We start from the raw sequence: 21,503 nt of genomic DNA, 5'->3' as shown, positions 1-21,503 counted from the left end.
TTTTCCTGCCGAGTATTTCGTACGCGAGAACAATGGCTCGAATTCGCTCGAAAAGAACTGGTCCGCTTACAAATTACTTATTAAGACTCCACATATTAGATATCATGTTCAAACGAATTAATTAAAAATGATATTACACAATACAGCATTTGATACTCGATTAATAATTCGGGAATGTTCATGCAAATGCATGAAACAGGACCTGAATAGACATTTTTATCTCTTGACAAATTTTTAAATAATTTTTTATATAACAAGTGAACATGTACATTTTTATCTTTTAACAAATTTTAAAATAATCTTGTATATAAAAATTGAATATATACATTTTTATTTCTTGACAACTTTTTAATAATTTTTCATATAAGAAGTGAGTATGTACATTTTCATCTCTTGACAAATTTTTAAATAATTTTTTATATATACAAATTGAATGCATACATTTTTATCTTTTGACAAATTTTTAAATAATCTTGTATATAAAAATTGAATATATACATTTTTATTTCTTGATAATTTTTTAATAATTTTTCATATAAGAAGTGAATATGTACATTTTTATCTCTTGACAAATTTTTAGACAATTTTTTATATATAAAAATTGAATGCATACATTTTTATCTTTTGACAAATTTTTAAATAATCTTGTATATAAAAACTGAATATATACATTATTGTATCTTGACAAATTTTTAGATAATTTTCTAAAGGTCTATAGAATTATACTATATTTTAATTATAAATTTGTATTCATGTGACGTCCATAATTTATTGATTGACTTTCAGAAAGTTGAATTTATAGAAATTTCTTAAAAGGAAATTTCAAGTTTAGAGAACACATGTGCCGTTTTCTTCGGACTGAAGTGCAAATATTTACTCGAAGAGCTTGAATTCCTTACTTGTCAGATACCACTATAGAAACCCACATCCGTGTCTCTAAGCGAAGTGTCGATTTTCTGCTCTTTTCAGGTCGTGCGAAGACTCCAATTACACGACAAGAGAAACAATAAATTGCCACCGGAATCGCTAATTTGTTTTAACGTAAATGGAAACACGAAACACTTCGCATAGAAAGCAGCACGATGAAAATAAATACGTTTCTTTTCAACCGCTTTAAATATGCGAAACACCTTTTCGCGAGCGTTTTTCAAGTAATTTTCAGGATGAAATTATAATTTTGCATGTAAATGTTTTGCAACGACGTACTATGTTTTGCATATAATCTAAAGCACTTATCAGGCGGCAAACGGCAAAGAAGATTTTAATTTAGAAAAACTTAATATTCCTATATCTTAAATAATCTTGCTACTCCTATAAAATTAATGTATCTCGGGAATGTAAACCCTGTCGTCAAGTTATGCAAATCACATGGATGAAAAACGCAATATCGATAGCCTTTCTTTTGTATGCCTGAAATTTCACTCGGGATTCAACGATATCTTAGACGTATATCTGTGGAGTCAACAGGAAGCGTTCATTAATCATAAAATCAAAACGTTACACAGGATACACGAATAAAATGTATATACGTTCAGGAAAGTGAGGTATTGAATGACTGACGTTGGACGTGGTCATTGTTTTGTTAATTAAAAATAGTAAATTATTACATTAGAAATGGTTATAATAAATTGTTATGAATTTTAATAAATTTTAACAAATTATGATGAATTGTAATAAATTGTAAGAAATTGTAGTGATAAATTGTAATAAATTGTAATGAAAAGTTTTAATGAATTCTAATAAATTGTAACAGTTAATAAATCGTAAATAAATATTAAAAAAGTTAAATAGTTTATCTCCAATTAACTGCTCGTCATAAAACAGCCTATATACTCTGAACTTAATCTTCAGTCATTATATTTATTGAATGATTACAACTGTAATCAGCTTACACTCTTATAGGCACACAGAATCATTTCAAATTAACGATCAAACTTTATAGTCCATTATATGACATAAGACCATTATTAAAGAAAAATAAGAAAAAAAATGTGCAGTATATTTGTAAGTTTAATTTAACCTTGTATCAAGATAAATAATATAACTATAAAAAAAATTGAAAATTAGGAAAGAAAAAGCAAGCTACAATGATACGAGAACAAGCAGAAAATGTAACGGTGCCGAGTTTCCAATCTAGTAAATTATCGGGCCACGCATCGAAAAATTTTTTTTTTCTTTTTCTGGTTGACGATGTTTCGATCGGTTCTTAACTCGGTTGGCTGTTGCGATGCTTTTATAGTAGAAAGTTTCAACACGTACCGATACATCATAGAACAATGCACCGCGTTGTTTCTCGTTCCGACTTGACATCAACCGGTTGACTGCTTCTGTTTCCTGTTGCTATCGTGATTCGATTTTGTCGTCGTTTTCTCTCGCAAAGTAAGATTTATGCGATTTTAATTGATACGAGCGATATTCTTACAAGCAGACATTAAGAAAAATTCAAGCATCGTATTCAATAAATTATAAACGTTTGAAGGTAACAAGTTCTAAACAAAGCCGAATTTATTCAAAAGAAAGTTATGTAAGATGACGTGAAGTATTTCTGACATAACGTTTTGAATTTCACGATTACAAATAAATTAATATACAAGTCTTGATTAATTTTACGATACATCGATGCGTCACGTAGCTTTCGCAGGTAACCAAAAGAAACACGTACAATATTTTAATTGAAATGAAATATAATAACACTTTAGCGTGTCCGTAATGAATTTCGTTCATGAGTTTACTTGTACAGTAATAATCTTGTTCCTGTACTTGATTGCTCCCAAGTAGGCCATGGGAATCGTAAAACCTGAATCGCGGTATCTGTAATTACGATCAATCGTGTCGTTCTTCGGGTAAAAGTGGCTGATAATAAACCTGATCGATGACGAACAGAGTTCAGGGTACTCGTTCAATGCACACGACGTTTCAGAGGACTCGATTTCTGATACACGATAGTATATCGAGTTGCGCGTTATGCAAAGCACGCTATTTAGAGCCAGTTCGTATCTACGAGACATTCGAGCAACAGACACTCTCTCTCTTCGCTTGCTCCTTTATTGTTTTCCAATATCGCGATTTTATCACGTAACACATTGTATGCAACTTATTTATTGTTCGATATTTCTGTCAGAGCTTTTTACGAACGTGTGGTAACCATTTTAGATATAGAGTTCGAGAGAAATGACACGAGTTAGACTAAATCACTTAATTGGTTGCAGCAATTGCCTAACAAATGAAGGATTAAGGTTTCAATCCAGGTCCAAGAATTAGGTCTTACTTTACAATTTCAATATCAAGTTCGCAATGCAGTACTTCTTAAAGGTTCTATTATATTTTAATAACAGGATGCTAACTGCAACGTAGATGAGGATATGTGAACTTGAAAATCTGTGGGTTCTCAAACTTTCATATTTCTGGTTTTGATATGTTTACATGGCTTGAATTCGCAAATTTATAAATTACTAGATTTGTAGATATTTAAATCCATGAACTTCCCGGGCTACAGGGTCCCAGATTTGTACATAATCAAATTCACAAATTTCCTTATTTAGATTTCTATATATTTGAGTTCACAAACTTCCCAATTTCCAGATTGATAGATCTACGAATTCTGTCTCTAAGTTTTTATGTCCACGTCTTTCTAGATTACCAAATTCCTAGGTCTCCAACTTCGTGGATCCACGAATTCCTAGATTTCGACATTCTAAGGTCCCTACATATCTATATTCCTAAATTCCAAGCTCACACTCTCTAGATCCCTAAATTCCTGTGTCCTCAAATTTCTAGCTACCCAAATCTCCATATTTCCAAATCCTAAAGTTGCTAAACACCTATGTCCCCAAATTGCTATGTCTGAATTCTTATGCACCAATACTCTAAATTCCCAAATTCCTGCGTCCTCAAATCTTGTGCTACCCAAATCCCTAAACTCCCAAATTTTTAAATCTCCAAATACCTATATTCCCAACTTGCCATCTCCCTAAATCTCCGAACCCCCGTATAGCTATATTCCCATATCCACAAATCATCAAATCTGAAAATTCCGAAATCTCCAAACGCATAAGATCCTAAAAATCAACGAGTGTTGAGGTCTCTCTTCTCGGTTGCAATATTTTCTTTAAACCAAACTTGCTTCTGATACTCACATTAAGATAACATATTCGACAACTATATTAACAACCAACGCAATATCAGATCTTTCACATTTATCTATAAATTTCAAGTTTCTTTCACTTTTCATTATCACAAAATTTCACAGAGTTTCACTTCCATGTTGCAAAAAGGATTTATCTCCGAACTTATATAATTCGAATCGAACCACCCACTCGGCACTAACAAAACATACAAGGTAATTACAAGGTAACACGTACGCGAAACATTTCAAACACACCATGTGCTAATAGTACATCAGAAGTTTTCGTACGGGTCATAAAACATGAGCAATAGTTCGAGTAACATAAAGCGAAACAAGGCGACCCTGTTCGATCTGAAAACTCCGGATAGCCGTGTAACGAGGTTTCCACGGGAACGATAAGACTCGTAACGATTGCATAATCCGCAAAAAGGAAAATCGAATGACGACTACTTTTACTTCGTCGACGATTGCCGACCGTCACGAACTACCAAGATTAAACTGGACGGCTCGCGAGTTTTCAGCAATAAATACAGATAAGCCGATGTCGATGCGAGATACACGATCAAAAAACTTTCGCGGCCATGTACACGCGAATACCGTGAAAAATCGACGGTAGAACATAAACGAAGGATACTAGAGATCGAATAGATCAATATTGACTGCGGCGAATATTAAAGAAAAAATGTTTTCTGCAAAGATTAATGATCGATATAAATAATAGTTATCTAACCTTCGTGTTTGTAAATAGATTTCTGTAGATTGCGTTAGGTGATATCTGTGAATCGATTGAAATCAGTGTAATTCTATGTTGGAAGATATAATTACGTTACGTAAGATTATACGAATATAACAAAAGAAAATATTACTTTTACTGTGTAACACTTTCTATTTCAATTTTCAGACTCGATTGATGGTTTAGTATTTTATTAAAATTTAACTATGAATTTAACGTAAGAAGAGTTTAACCTCTTCCCGTGCTTTGACGAGTCTCACTCATGACGCACTTACTGTTCAAATATGACAAATCTTACTTAAATTTTTAATACTCTTCAACTTGAAATTTAGGTCCATCTATGAATTGCATTATCAAAGATCCCTTAATATAAAATACACAGAACATTTTAATTTTTTTTATCCGTTTTAATGTTATAGCGTTGCATAATTGGTCTTGACTGACGCATCTGATAAATAAATGGCACCGGAAGGGGTTAAGTTGATCTAACTAAGATTTTGACGAAAGTATATCGTCACCGACTCTGTATCCCAGGTTCATAGAAAAACAAAGTGTTTCGAGTCCATGCATTCGATCACTTCGCAAATGGCCAGGTGCAAAATTGTTCAAACTCGGCAAGGATCACGCGGATCATGAGAAAGTTAAGCGATAGATGTTACGCCGACGCGAATCGTGGTAGCATGTGCTCGAGACCGAGGACACAGTCGTCTTTCTTGTTCGTCTACTCGTTGCAAAGTAGTACACAATTCACGGTTGAATCCACTCCGAGATTACGGTTACGCTGAAACCACTGGCAGGTCGCTATTCTGGTAGTCGACTGTCCAGATATCGACCGACAGTTATTGACTTTCATGCCGTTCCACGGATTCTGTGTACCAATGGCGAAAACAAAATGTGCGATCCAGGGACTCGATGGTGAGTGGTCACTTGTTTACGGTAGTCCTCGATCTCAATGGAATTATTGCTTGCCGTGAAAACGGCCGTTTTCATCGATTTGCTCGCGGTGAAACTGCTGCTAAAAACCAGATACGAAACGTTTCGAATCTCTGTTCGAAAGGATGCGTGCAATGGGAGTGCCATAAATCACCAAGAAGTAGTTCATTGTTCGAAATGAACACATTTACTGTTCTGGGAAAATACTGTCAATTCTCGATTTACGAGCTTCAAATTATTAGCTGTCAATTTTAATCTTAAACCTAAATCAAAAATGAGGAAATGTCTAAAATCAAGGGAGTTATAATAAAAGAAAAAATTGTACAGTGTCTACGAGTTCATTGTATAAAATTAATCTCTTCAGGAATTTTTTGTAAATTAGGCAAGAAAAAATTTCATGCAACTTGATTTTACTTATTCGAAATCAATAGCAACGTATACCAACATTATATTTGTCCAATAAATAAAATTTCTAAAATATTAATGATATACGGAAAAAATCTTCTACATATGTTTACATATGTGACTATTTCTAATAAATAAAATTTCTAAAATATTAATGACATACAGAAAAAAGATGGTATCTACATATGTGGCCATAAATTGTAGATTAAGAAAGTTAACAAATTAAAAAGTATCAATGTTCTAAATACGATTAGATTATTCATTAAGAAAAAGTGTTTTAAAATTTGTTTGGATCTGTAGAAAGACCAGATTTCAAATGAGTAAAAATGTTACAAGCTCGAAAGCGAAATCTGCTTGCGAAGAAGGTTCAACAAAGCTTGATTCATCTTCGCGAGTTTAACGAACGGCCGTATCGTTATTCTTGGTTATAAAAGACATGAATGGTTGCCGGCCTCGCAGCGCAAATTCAACGCAGCGTGGGCGAGCAACACATCCACACGACGAAACTATAATCGCGTTCAAAGTTATTCAAATGAGGACAATCACACTGGCCGGATGATCACCTCGGAAGCGTGTTATCAAGAAACTAGCATGTTCTTGAAAATTTGAACAAATACAACGCATCTATGTACACGCATCTTGGTACGTTCTGCTCGCCGCAAGAATTATGGACGCAATTACGTTTCGCGTGCTACTACAATCATTCGAATCAACGATCCCAAAGCACTACTTTGACCATTTATTCGTAATCATTTCCTGTATTTCTGTTCGCGTGCGCTGCTCGTTATTCATTCTGGCTACGCGTTTATCGCATCCGAGAGAAAATTATTTATGTTAATCTTCGACGGATACATTTCCCTGAAAGTAATTTTATTGTTAGTTATGTATGGAGAAATGTTAGACAAGTTACATGCGTGTTCTGACAAATTGATTTGGATTCAGGTATTTTCATGATCTACTAGTGTTTTGAACAAAAATTTTTGATCTCTTACATGATTGAACATTAACTCTTTGTGGTGCAATTTATTTGTTGCATCAGTGAAAACTAACTATTCGTAGCTATAACAGTGAAACAAAAATGAAGTTAAAATATTAGGAGTATTTTATAGTCAGCGATACTTGGCTACATAAATCATAGTTCGATCTAAACTTCGAGTTAAAAAATATGAAAAATTTGAGTAAAGTTTGTTACATTTGAGTACGTCACAAACAAGCCAGACTTGTCAACTACAATAAGGTGTTAAATATTTATAAAAGGTTCTCTGAAACAATTGCAATTCTGAAATGTTTCACAAATTATGATGAATTTTGTGATCAATCTGTACATGAAAATATATGAACCAAAAAGGTAATAATTGTAATTGAGATGAAATTTCATATCACTTTTGGTCACAGAACTTATAAGAATATCAACAAGTATTTCACCTGTTAAATGAAAAATAAAATCAACTGCAAAATTAAAGAAACTTTTTCTTAAAATTCAGAGTGAAATATTTATAAAAACACTATATATACAAAAAGGCTAACATTGCATAACCTTATAAAGTATTTACAAAAGCACTGTACGCCAACATCACCCAGATGTTAAAAAGACCACGTTCAATTGTTATAACAAGCTTATAACACTATCTCGGTCAATATTGTCACAAGTGACGACAATAATCAAACCGTCATTGTTAATAACCAAACAGTCAATGGGATGTTAAACAATCTCGCAATAAAAATGCAAAACGGATGTTCTGTTTGAAATATTCTAAGATACAGAAATTCTGAGAAGGAACGTGCATAAACATAGAACAACGACCACAGACACTGCTAATGAAGTTACTAACCCCTGTGCTAATATTAAAGAAGCACTTCCGCCGTTTGGAAACGGTTCCCCGTCAAACGGCCATAATTAAACGCGTTTTCGATTCCCTTCGAAATTTATTCGCTAAATATACCAACTTGTAAGTAGCCCTGTTAAGGACGACAGAGAGCTATGCAACCGAAGCGTATTTACAGGTAATTGCGGATTGATGCAAATTGCACAGAAACATGGATACAAAAGAAAGATATGTAGCATGTGTACATTACGTTCGGAAGTGGTATAACGATCATGGGAAACAAACATCACAGTACATCATTAATACCTTTAATCAATCTTTTGAAATGGTAATGGTTAGGTTGGACAAATTGAACTGATAGTAAACGAATTTTAACCAAATATTCAATTATTTCTCTTATCATACGCTCAATGGTGACAACTGCATTTTACACATTTTAAAAAAAGGCCTCCAATTTTTGAAGTGTACACCTTCACTTATTAAAGTGATATGAATGAGATTTAAACAGGCACGGAAAGAATAGCAAGTCACACAATTAAACATGATAATATATACATCATCAGGCACAACTAACCGCGATATCAGATGCAAACACAAATATAAATAACACAATACATACACAGTACATAATTGCACCGAGGTAACGTTTTCATTACAACTCATTTACCTTTCCTTCTCCGGTCTTAAAACGAAAGAATAATTAGAGGGGAAAAAACGCATGTTACAAGCGATATAAAAAGATTGAGAATTTTAACAAGTGCAAAGTTGCATTCTCAGAAACTAAATCAGAAGAAAAAGCATTCTTTCACCCTCTGATCGAACACTTGCAAATGTCAATGACCTAGAGGGTACACACAATGTTCCTAAGCTATGTTTTACACCGTGCGGTATCGATGACATTCGTTAGTAATAGTTTCCACCTTAGGGCATCGACCGACAGATACAAAACCATGCAATATTACCGGTTTCTCATTGATTTATTGATCCATTGAAAGAGTGAAGCAGACCAAGGTTTTGTGGCGCCAATGGACAGGATATCCCATCAGCTAATAACTGGGATCGGTGGAAACAGAACCATATGGCACTACTGCATAATGCAGTTCAGTATACTACGTTTTCAGTAATTTCTACTATCAATTGACAAATTGCTGCAAAAAGTTTGTAATTTCGAATCTATGCTTCTGTAAGATACTCATCATATTAGGTTTTTAAGGATAGAAATTGTTATGTTGCCGCTGAAGGAGGGTGGTAATAGATTTTTGAAATTGGCAGTATAAAGAGTATATTAGGGTAACTGCGTGTCACATTGTAATACAATATACGACATCAAAACGTAGGGATACAGTATGGATAGATATTTAATATAATGTACGGTAATACCAGCGCGTGACTACAGAACGTGACAGCATAAGTATCTGCGATATTATGCGAGGCGAAATAACGCGGAGAGATATGAATGCGTGGGAATGCAACGCGTTGCGATACAATATGTGACTATACAACGCATAGTGATATCAATGCGTGGTGATATCGATGCATGGTAATATGACGCATTGCGATACTACGCGTGGCAATATAACGCGTGGAAAGTACTATGCGTGGTAATATAACGCATGGGTGATACTACGCGTGGCAATATAACGCGTGGAAAATACTATGCGTGGTAATATAACGCATGGAAAATACTACGCGTGGGTGATACTACGCATGGTAATATAACGCATGGAAAATACTACGCGTGGTAATATAACGCGTGGAAAAATACTACGCGTGGGTGATACTACGCATGGTAATATAATGCGTGGAAAATACTACGCGTGGGTGATACTACGCATGGTAATATAACGCGTGAAAAATACTATGCGTGGTAATATAATGCATGGAAAATATATAACGTGTGGGAAATACCACGCGTGGTATATTAACGCGTGGGTGATACTACGCGTGGCAATATAACGCGTGGGTAATACTACGCGTGACAATATAACGCGTGGGTGGAATCATATGTGATTAAATAGGATCACATGAGATCTTGATACCTTTGCACTACTCGAAGTTCCAAAACTCAATTTGATATCATTCGGCTTATAAACTCTTTTATTAAACCGTCACGCCATTAAAACCTTGAACACAAGCCTATGTATTTTTGAGACTATGTAACTAAAACTTGCTACAAATCTAAAAAAGTGTAATAATGCAACGATAACAAAAAACTGTGAATTTTAGTTTCACAAACGTGTCTCAAGCAGACCGACCGTTGAACTAATTTCTACTCTCGAGCGCTTTCCATTTCCGTGAAAAACGTGTCCAAAGGAACAGTCAAGGGAGCAGGTAATTCTCTCAAAATAGGCCGTAACGATTTTGATTAAGTTTCACCCATTTGCTCGACTGCAGTTCTAGTACCCTGCCGATTACGGACCGTGACTTCGACGATTTAGCAGAGAACTTGTGTTCGCTTTCTAAGTTTATCGATCGTCGACGTCTGTGCACGGTGGACGAATCGTGACTGGCAGTGAACCTAGCCAGGTAAGGGTTCGCAGGAAATCGAGACGAATCCGAAACGGTAGGCCGATATAATCGTAGGCGTGGCTGTGTTTTGCCCTGCAGCCTTTTCACGACTGGCATACTAGAACTTGATCGAATAAATTGTTTCAGGAAATATACATAACGATGCTCGACGTTCGTCTTGCACGATTTATTAGTTGGCGGTTCTTATACTTTGTTGCGACAGTTCTTTTTGCTTTATGACGTCGACCTCTATTTCAAACATATCGATCAGTGTTCAGTTTATGTGGTTGAAACTTTGCAGGTGCAAACTTTCGAGCACTTTTAAAAATTTAGTAGGAAGTGTTTTAGGGTCGAGGAAGATAGAATTATGTGGATGGATGGATAGAACCTATGTTCCATATGAGGACTTATATGGATAAAGATTTATATGGGACTTATGTGGATTTAAGGAGCACTTTTAAAACTAATCATCTTCGTTAGGAAATGTTTTAGAATCAAGGAAAATAGAACTTATGGATGTAAGGGTTTATGTATTTCTTTTTCTGAGATTGCCATGTGAAAATAAAACCTAGTCCATATCTACAAGTAAAGTAACATATATTTGTAATACTATTTGTCAAATTAGTCATTATGCAAGAGGTTGATAGAAAAGTCTACTTTGCATATCTACAGCTAAGTAATTAACATATATTAGTAACACTTATTGTTAGATAAGTAATTATGCAAAAGTCTGATAGAAAGGTAAAGAGCCTAATTAAAGTTGAAGAAATATATCCCTGTACCTAACTTGTCTGTGTACTCCATATTTGACATAAGCATAATAAAATAATTTATTTCTACTTTCAAATCTTTATACAATATAAATCTCAATGTGAATGATATTAATGATTGATTAAAATAATTATTCTATAAAATAGAAACGTTTTGAAACATTTACGATTAAGCGAAACAATGTCTCAGAATCGATTGTTAGAGAACGATCTATCCACAATGCATTACCTGACGCACGAAAAGGTATTAACGATGATTGATGTTCATTGAATGATCGTTTCAAGAAGTGTAACGATTCTATTGATCTCTGAACAGCAGAATTTCATGTGAATCGGTCATAAAGCGTCAGTAGGTAGCTAAGGATCATTTATTTCTAATATATATATACTATGAAGACCGACGAGCCTCTTTATCTCGCCACGGGGTTCTGTCATAGTAAATCGTGGCTCTCGAAACGATATCTAAACGTCGGTATAAGCTGCGATTCACTGCAATTTATGTATTGCGATTAGCGGCGAGTTAATTCACCAAGAAACTACCGGTATCTTTACGAAATTTAAGACATCCTTTGTCACGTAAATCGACGATGCTTGTCGACCAGATTTCAGTTCTTTATTTCGATTCTCGCGACCTCATACTGGGTTTATGGATGCGGTAGCAGATAAACTGGGCTAGAAACTTCGTTCGAATATCTACTTATCGTGAACTAATGATCGTATATAGATTTTACAGTAACTTTATTTTCTCTGTTCTTATTTTGGCTTTTTCATTTCTATTATGATGTTTTAATCTATTGTAATTTTTATTGTGGGGAATATTCATACGGTATAATGTATGGTGATATGGGTGATATTAGTTATGGAGATGCAACATGTGGCGATTTTACGTGTGGTCACGTATGTAGTGTTGGTAATGCATGGGTGATATAAAGCGAAGCAATGTTAAGGCGCTGCGAAACACGGTGTAGAAAGTGCAACACGTGGAAATTTTAACGCATTGGGTTGTAAAGCGCTGAAAATTCAACGCGCTGTAATACAACATGTAGTAATTTCAACGCGTCGATGTACAACACGTAGAAATTTTAACGCGCTACAATACAACACGTACTAATTTCTACGCGCTGAAATACAACACGTAGAAATTTCAACGCGCTGTAATACAACACGTACTAATTTCTACGCGCTGAAATACAACACGTAGAAATTTCAACGCGCTGCAATACAACACGTACTAATTTCTACGCGTCGATACACAACACGTACAAATTTTCACGCGCTGCAATACAACACGTACTAATTTCTACGCGCTGAAATACAACACGTAGAAATTTCAACGCGCTGAAATACAACACGTACTAATTTCTACGCGCTGCAATACAACACGTACTAATTTCTACGCGCTGGAATACAACACGTAGACATTTCAACGCGTTGCAATACAACACGTACTAATTTCTACGCGCTGGAATACAATACGTAGAAATTTCAACGCGCTGCAATACAACACGTACTAATTTCTACGCGCTTGAGTACAACGCAAGAGAAATTGCAATGCGCGAAAATTTCTACGAGTAGAAATACAAATACGCTACAATGCAACGTGTGGTGATGCGACACATAGCAATGCTAACACGTTGCAATACGATGCATCATGATACCAATACGTAGCAATACAAGCATCGATTTGAATGCAGTGTAATGCACCAAGTAGCAATTTGAACAGTGCGTGACAGTGCAATAAATAATACTCATAACTTGTCACAAAGCGCATAAAAAGATTCATGGCAACTAATGTCTCCTCTCTAGTACACTATACCAAAATTATGGGACTTAAAAATTTGCAATAACATGAAACGATTAAGACAGTAAGAATTAAGTGATTCAGTAATACTAGATAATTAATATATCTTCAATAAAAATATAAATCACTATAGATATGAATTGAATGATTTCCTCACTGTGTGAAAATTGAAGTTTAATTTTTAATTCAAACTCGAATAAATTTTTATTCTTAATTGGAATAAATTTCGATCAAGAACTAAGTATTAATCGTCATTTCAAGAAATCCTCAATTTTTTCTTTCACAGTCCTACAACAGCGCAAATTTGCATTACTATACAACTGTCTTTCACCATCGCAAAATATTTGTCTTGCAAAATAGAGTCATGCAAGGAAGAATAAAGAATACCGATGAACGTCGCGCACAAGTAGTTATTTTCGTGAAATGTTAAGCTTTCAATCGATACCATAAGTACCATTTTGTGATACGTACTTAAATGTCATCGAATCGTATCAGACTTTCTACGTATCGGATATGCAACAACCTAATATTAGAGGCATAAAGGAGAACTTTCGATTCTTTCCCGGACGAAAAATAGAATGTTATCGGTTTTCTCTCCGCGAAGAGTTACAATTTCGATAATTCGTGAAACATGGCCGGATATAAAATCCGTTTAGAGAGCGCGCTCAACAGAGGTCCGTTCGTTTTCCCTGTCGATGTATTTTATATTCGAGTTCGATCCTTACTGCAGATCGTATCGAACAACATTTTACCGTTCTACTTTCGATAACATCTGGAAACACAATACGTTCTAATTCCTGGCCACGACGCTCGTTTATGGGCTGTAAAACTAGGCACGTTCTTCTTGGGGTACCATTAACGGCACAGTTTTTGCACCACAGACGGACAAAGTCACGAAACTCCCGTAGCGGTCTCGGCTCCATATTTGGATACTCGAAAAAAGAAGCTTCCTCTGTCTTTCGCGTTAATTACTTACCGAGCTGAAATACGGCTCAAAATACAGTTCACGGTTCGTCTCCATTGTTTTTTCTCGCCTGTCACTTCTTGGAAGATTGATCGATTTCGAAGCGTAATAGAATTTTCTTCGGGCACACGTTTGTTTAACTGCGCAGCCGTACATTTTATAACAGGTTCGGAAAAAGATCTTGATGATCTAATTTGATGCAAAGGTATACGAACCAGAAAACAAATAGAATATCTATACAAAGAATTAAATGACAAATGGAAAAACAAATAGACAAATAGATAAAGAGTTAAATAACATATGGAGAAATAAAGAGACAAATAGATAAAGAATTAAATAACAAATGTCCAGTTAAAATTGATACATGCAATAAAATGTATAAAATGTATAAAAGAGATAAGCAAAATGTTTCCAATTTTTTCATTTAATTAGATGATTTCTTAAATATCATTATTAGTTACACTTTTAGTTTAGATATTAGAAAATCGAGAGATTTTAGAATGTATAAAAAGTTACATTTCCCGTATGGTGAACAGAAGGTTTCTAAAAGTTTCTATTTGATATTCCATCCTTTCTGATCAAATGTTAAGAAATATCTTGTAACCGAAGAACCGTTTCTGAAGAAAGCTGTCAAAGGTTTTAAGATAAATGAATCTACATACTCGATGCTGAAGTGTTGCAATAAGATTAATAACGTCTGCATCATTGCAAAATGATCGGATATCAATGGAAAGGTGTAAAAAGGTACATCTAATAATCTGCCGATAGCATTAGATCTTAAAAAACCGATTTTTTTATAATCGAGCTTTAGCAGGTTATAACTTTATAAGAGATCTTTAACGAAATCATAAATCCATACAATAACACCAGTCTGTTATTTTTTAATAAAACTCTGTTTGGTAATCGTCAAATAAAAATCAACTGAAAGTCTAATTTTAAGGAAACCTTACTGTGTATATCAATAATTTTTCACAATTGTGAACTGTCTTCTAATTAAAAGACAGTTTAAATAGAGTAACTTAATTTTCAATTAAATTTCACAGTTTGCAATTCAATTCAGAATTCAATGAATCATTCAATTATGAATTGCAACGTCATCCCTAATTGAAAATAATGTTATTATGACTAGTAAATTAATTCTTCATCCTTGATGGATCAATGTCACCATGGAGGCTGTACAGTAGTTTTACTTGTAAGTTTTACTTATTGCAGTTATTTTACACAATTGATCTAGCTAAATATTTTCTTGTCTCTACTTAATATAAAAGACATTTACAGCTTGTACAAAATTATACACACATGATACACAATTTTTCTTCATATGAAAAGCTTGAACCTGGCTGTAAGTAAACTTGAAATACTTCAACAAGGCATCAGTTGAATAATATTTGACAAAGACTGCGTTGTATGATACAATAACAATAGAAGAATAAATAATTAAAAAACCTTTTAAAAAAAATTCCTGAAGAATACATCATTTTTATTGTATAGGAGACCTACACGATCGATACCGGTTGCAGGATGCGAAGCATTAAAATTCTCCGTTTAAACAGCTCATAATTGCATGTAAATTATGATTAACGATTACATCTCGAGTTCAGTTGCAATTATAATAGAATTGCATAATTTCCCGCGATACACGCGGGGTCAAGCGCCGAGGCTGATTCGCGCGCGTTGAAGGCAATAATTTAGCAGAACGAGCGTCCACGATCGAGCAGCCGGGAAACGGTGCGTATACTACGGACGTAACTGCTCATAAATACGCAAATGATGCGATCGCATGACTCATTGACTCGTTTTCTAAAGCCGTTTTCGCATTGACACGAGCTCACGCGACCGAGACTCCTCAAAATCACTTTCCATCGGTCGTTGATTCAGCTGAGCGGATAAACATCGCGATGCAGCCGACGATTTCTCAAGGATTCTGCTATTCGTGATAATAAACGAGTCCCGGATTCCTAAGCACAGCTCGTAAATCACCGATTTCTACGCGTGTATCTTCGATCGTGGCTGCCTGTATTTCCCGGTGACCCTATAAATTCTATGGAAAAGAGGCCATGTGATTAATCAACCCTTTCGCTGCTATGTCCGATGGAAAAACACGAGTTTGTGAAATGGTACTAAGATTGACGTATCGACTGAGTTCTGGTTCGAAGGTATCTCGTGTTCTCATTATCGTTGGAACGAAATTTCAGTATCCTTGACAACTCCAAACGTTTGCTATAAGTTAGTATAACTTCAAGTTTTGTTTAGAAATAAACTGTTACATTGTGGTGGATAGATTAACCCCTTGATGTCTTTACATATCAGATGTGTCAACTCTGGCTGTCCATTTTTACTATTTTAAAATAAACGAAAGATGTCAATTTTGCATTTACCAGTCTTTGACTACACAAATTATAATCAGTCCCAAACTGAAACTTTCAACTTGTATTCAAAATTCGAGCAAGGTTTATCGAATTTGAACTTTGAGTGCCACAAGTCAGACTCTTCAAAATATCCCAAGAGATTAAAAGATCAAAGTTTCAAATTTAGAAGCCTAAAAATTTGAAAATATGCAAATCTAATAATTTTGATATTTAGTAACATAGAAGTTTAGAAGTATATCTGATAGTTTAGACACTTAATAATTTGGAAATTAAAAAATTTAAAAGTGGTTTAAACCAGGTCAATCTGAGAGGCTTGATTTCACGTACATTGATATCCAATCGACCATAAACGAAATGAGAATTTTTCATTTGTGAGAAGCCATAACTGCACGTTCTCGAGGAGGCGCTAATGCACCCCTTAAGGTTTTGCACACATTATGCGATGTTCACGGTTGCACATAGTTCACACCCAATGAGCATAAAATAATTTACTGGGTGCTTATAATCCGTGAACAGAATTTCAGGCATGCAAATGTTCCACCTGTGTAACAATGAGGTAAAAGTGCACGTGGTTTCGATATCCTCGACAGCGTAATACAGAATCCTGATAAATACTTCAAGTATTCGTGGTAAGAAAATAATATATGGCCCATAATAATGTCAGCAAATTGAAATGTCAAATGTATTATTCGATTAAATGATCACGAATTGAACACAATAGAATGATTCTAAATACCAGTAATATAGTCGACGTACGAGCTTCGGAAATCCAATAACAATAGTTATGAAACTTAGTTCAAGTTTCTATTACACGTACACTTTTCCTTAAAAACCTATCAATGCTGCATTAACTAACATTCCAAAAATACTTAAAAAAGCTACCATTCGAACAAATAGGTTAAGAATGTCACGGTAAGAAGTCGGAATAAATAAGTCATCATTCCGAGTCGTTTCCATCAACGAGAGGAAAACTGTCTGCACTCGACATTGTATTTCCACGCAGACTATCCTGCCAGTTTTTGCAAAGCCGAGCTGGTTCTCGTCGCAGTCGGGATTTAGTGCAATGCAGGGATAAAGTACATGCAATCCAGGATGCTCACGGTTGTACGTCTTTCGTTTCCCACGGGCTTGAGACTAGTCCTGGCTGTGAGTGACTCTATGTCGTTAAAAAAACAGCGATTCAATGTCGCGCTGTTGATCCTTTTAAAGCGAAGGGGAAGCCTTCGAAGGAGACGGTTGATGTTTTTAAACCTTGCTGCGGGTTCGTCCGACGACAGACCGGCCCCTGTTGACTTTAAGGCTTCCCTGATTACTTCATTATTCCGTAATATGCATTTAACCGGCTGAAACGCAATAGCCCGCGAAACTGAGGTTTCTTATTTTAACGATCGATGATACTGCGTCTCAAGCGATCTTGATCTGATTTTTTCTATATATTTTCGATTGACACGTTGAATAGTGCATACTTTCCTAAATTATCAAAAATAACCTTAACGGTCACACTTATGAAGCGATCCCAGGCAATTTAGCTTCAATCTTAGCTATTTTATATTCTGAAAGTCTGAACTTCAATTGCACATTTCAAATTGCAGTATTTTACAGAAAAGTATTTCTCAAGTGACCCTAACACGTTGATTGCCATACTGAACCAGTTGAAAATTTTATTAAGTAGTCATTATACTTTTGTCAAATTTCACCTAATATTTTTGCAATATTTTTGTTATCTATTTATAGTTCCAAATAGTTAATACGAATATTTAGTTAGAGCATTTGTAATTAGATAGAAGAAATTCTTAATAACATGTGATAGGCTTATATGCAAATTTAAGTGTCACCCACATGTGGATGACGTGGCACTGAAGGTGTTAATACATTGACCGTCACACTGAAAACTGACCATCGTCGGGCACACAATATTAAGAACAGTACGTAATCTATTTAAGATTAATCTTTCAATTTTATCTTTTAATTTAATGTATATCAATGACTCGACGTTAAGAATATATCATTATCTCGAATGCTTCTTTCTCCTATAAATAATTCAACCATGCAGCGTCACATATGAACATAACGTGTTAGCATATGTTATGCATTCACAACTACGCGTAATAAAGTTACTTTACTTCAGCATACTCATTACATATCTCCTACGCATATTTATTACTTTCAGTTATGGAATGCGCACATGTTTAGCGCCCAAGGTCAGGATCAAGGTCATCGATAAATCTGTAACACTTGCATCGGTTCGCCAATAGTATTACGTGTTCGATAATTTCCTCGTACAATAAAGAATCGGTGAAACACGAAAGAGTTTCACGCAGTCCTGTATGGAAAGCGAGAAACGTTTCGAAGTTCCCTAGCAGGAATTTCATCGGCATCGCGATTCGCGAAGCTAGGAACGCGAGGTGAAAAGTTTTATCGACGGACCTTGCACTCGGCTGCGGCATGTGCCACGTTCGTAATGCATAGAGGAGAGAAGAAATAGGGGGAAAAAAAAGAACGTGCATCGGCAAAAATATTTTCCATTCCCTTTCACTTAGGCCGCGGCTGCAGCGAAATGACGCAACCACCACAATGTATCGACGCTCGCCATTATACGTGATTATGCATCGACGTAATGCACAATTCAGGAAAGCTTGCAATTTATCCGCGAATGCAGCTTGTACTTCTACGGATCCGTGACCGTAGATACGACTCATAAAATATTTCTTCGGTTTCAACGTAATCGCGATATACTCTGCAACTTCATTTCTCCCCTGACGCGTCTCCGTTTGTAACGATAATCGAACCTTTACACGATATTAGATTTTGTGGTAGTTAATTTTGAAATGAATGTCTGACGATGTTGGACACAAATATCGAAATAGCATATTCGAGGGTTAAAGTGGACCACTCTAACTAGGATCTATCTGGAGTGGATCAGACTCTTCAGCTTTATTTAGTGTTGATGTTCCGTAGTAGGCACGAAGTGGATTTAAAAAGTTTGGGAACTTGATGATGATTTGAGAGGAGGCTGAGAACTGAATTAGGGAATTTAGGGGGGCTGAAAGTTGAAAATTGAGAGGTTTATGAATTTAGAAATTTCGGAAGTTAGATATTTTGGGATTTGGAAATTTAGAAATTGGGGAAATTGGGGAATTTGGGAATTGGGGAATTTAGAAATTGGGGAATTTGGGAATTGGGGAATTTAGGAATTGGAAATTTAGGAGTCGGGGAATTTAGAATTTGGAGAATTTAGGAATTGGGGAATTTGGGAGTTGAGGAATTTGGGAGATGGGGAATTTGGGAATTGGGGAATTTAGAAATTGGGGAATTCGGGAATTGGGGAATTTAGGAATTGGGAATTTAGGAATTGGGAATTTAGGAATTGGAAATTTAGGAGTCGGGGAATTTAGAATTTGGGAAATTTAGGAATTGGGGAATTTGGGAGTTGAGGAATTTGGGAGTTGGGGAATTTGGGAGTTGGGGAATTTAGAAATTGGGGAATTTGGGAATTGGGGAATTTAGAAATTGGGGAATTTAGGAGTTGGGGAATTTAGAAATTGCGAAATTCTAGGAATTGGGGAATATAGGAATTAGAAATTGAGAATTGGGAATTCAGAAATTTTGGAATTGGGGAATTTAACAAATATTTCGTCTCAACTCATAAACCTTGAAATATCCCCAGTTCACTTCCTCCATCCCCCGCAAATATTAACAAAGTAACAAAATATTGCTTAAATAAATTACTATAAAAATAATATAAAACGTAGAACACCTCTAGAGAGTGATATTAAAATACGAATCAAATGAATTTTATAACGGAACCGATGATTCATTACAGAAAGAGCCAAAGAAGCAGGGAAATCGATGAAGTGTATCATTTGATGCAGTTTCTAATAACACCAGGACGTACAGCAAGCAATAATTTCAGCCACTTACGTGTATTTATGTTCGTAATGCTACTCTCTTCCGCGATAGAACTCATGGGTATAAATTAAACTTGGCCTACTGTTTTTAACTATTCAGCCGACCCACCTGGAAGATTGTTTCCATAGGAAGCCTCGAGCGTTCTTTATTCAGGTCGATATAAATCGATCTTCAATTTTATCTTATTCGGTGTTCTTTGGCATATCGATACAATCGAAAATCACCGAATCGATGTAAATTTCTATTCGAGGATGACAAAAATATTTGAAATTATAGATGTGGTCGATGATCGTCTCTATGATCACTATAATTTCACGCTTTATAGAGATTATCGTGCCGCCTTCAATTCTAATTCCGTGCAATCATTTTATCGTGCACATTACTGATGTCTATTAGACAGCTAGTACCTCTGGCCAAATAAATGTTATGGCTTAGAAACGTATGTAATTATTACGATTTTCAAATATAGAAATTTAGCTTTCGAAATTGTTTTTTCAAGGTTTAGAAATTATCGATTTCATGTAACATTAAATTAATACATTTTTGAATTCTTAAATTCCTAAATTTTTAAGTTCACGAATTCATAAATTGCTAAATTTTCAAATTTTTCAATTTCTAGTTGTTTATATTTTTCAATTATTAAGTTATTAAATTCATAAATTTTTAAAGTCTTAAATTTAGAAATTTAAGATAATTAGAATATTTAATAACATAGAAGTTAGGTCATGTCTCCACACAGAAATTAGATAATTTGAAAGTGTGGAACGATTGCACATTCCAAACGCTATAAATCACAAACTCCTATTAACTAAAAATAGCCAAATTTTATTACAACAGAATCGATTACATCATTCGTTGCCACTAAATTACCAATCTGAATTGCGAAACTCTTAGGTGTTACTTCACGAAGTGATTTACAATTCGCGATAATTATCCATTTATCGAATCCAAATAGTACAACAGAATCCAGCTAAGATGATTAAGCCGAAGACTTGTATTGCGTGTTGCCGATAAAGACATCAATTAAATTTACATTTGCTACAACTACCAGTCTCATGCAACTATCACTATTTTAGAACATGATACAATAAACACATTTAACTTAAGACTTATAAAAAAAACTATTCAAATCGAACATAAAAAGTTACACAAGAGATTA

The 21,503-nt window shown here is 34.9% G+C and overlaps 1 protein-coding gene across 8 annotated transcripts in view; it reads right to left on the bottom strand.

Moving 5' to 3' along the window:
• Positions 1 to 21,503, bottom strand: part of LOC100880783 (klarsicht protein) — a 159,482-nt gene that overhangs the window by 93,205 nt on the left and 44,774 nt on the right. Inside the window, exon 1 of one of the 8 annotated variants that reach the window (XM_076532834.1) lies at positions 2,260 to 2,411. The exons of the other annotated variants lie outside the window; for them this stretch is intronic. Within the exon in view, the coding sequence (XP_076388949.1) occupies positions 2,260 to 2,310 (51 nt within the window). The 5' untranslated portion in view covers positions 2,311 to 2,411. Of the gene's footprint in view, positions 1 to 2,259; positions 2,412 to 21,503 lie in introns of those variants that run through there. 8 annotated transcript variants of the gene reach the window in all.

The sequence above is a fragment of the Megachile rotundata genome, chromosome 1 (assembly GCF_050947335.1).
Source record: "Megachile rotundata isolate GNS110a chromosome 1, iyMegRotu1, whole genome shotgun sequence".
In the NCBI taxonomy this organism is placed as follows: Eukaryota; Metazoa; Arthropoda; class Insecta; order Hymenoptera; family Megachilidae; genus Megachile; species Megachile rotundata.
Note: the sequence above shows the minus strand (reverse complement) of the source record. Positions and strands in the feature narration are given on the sequence as shown.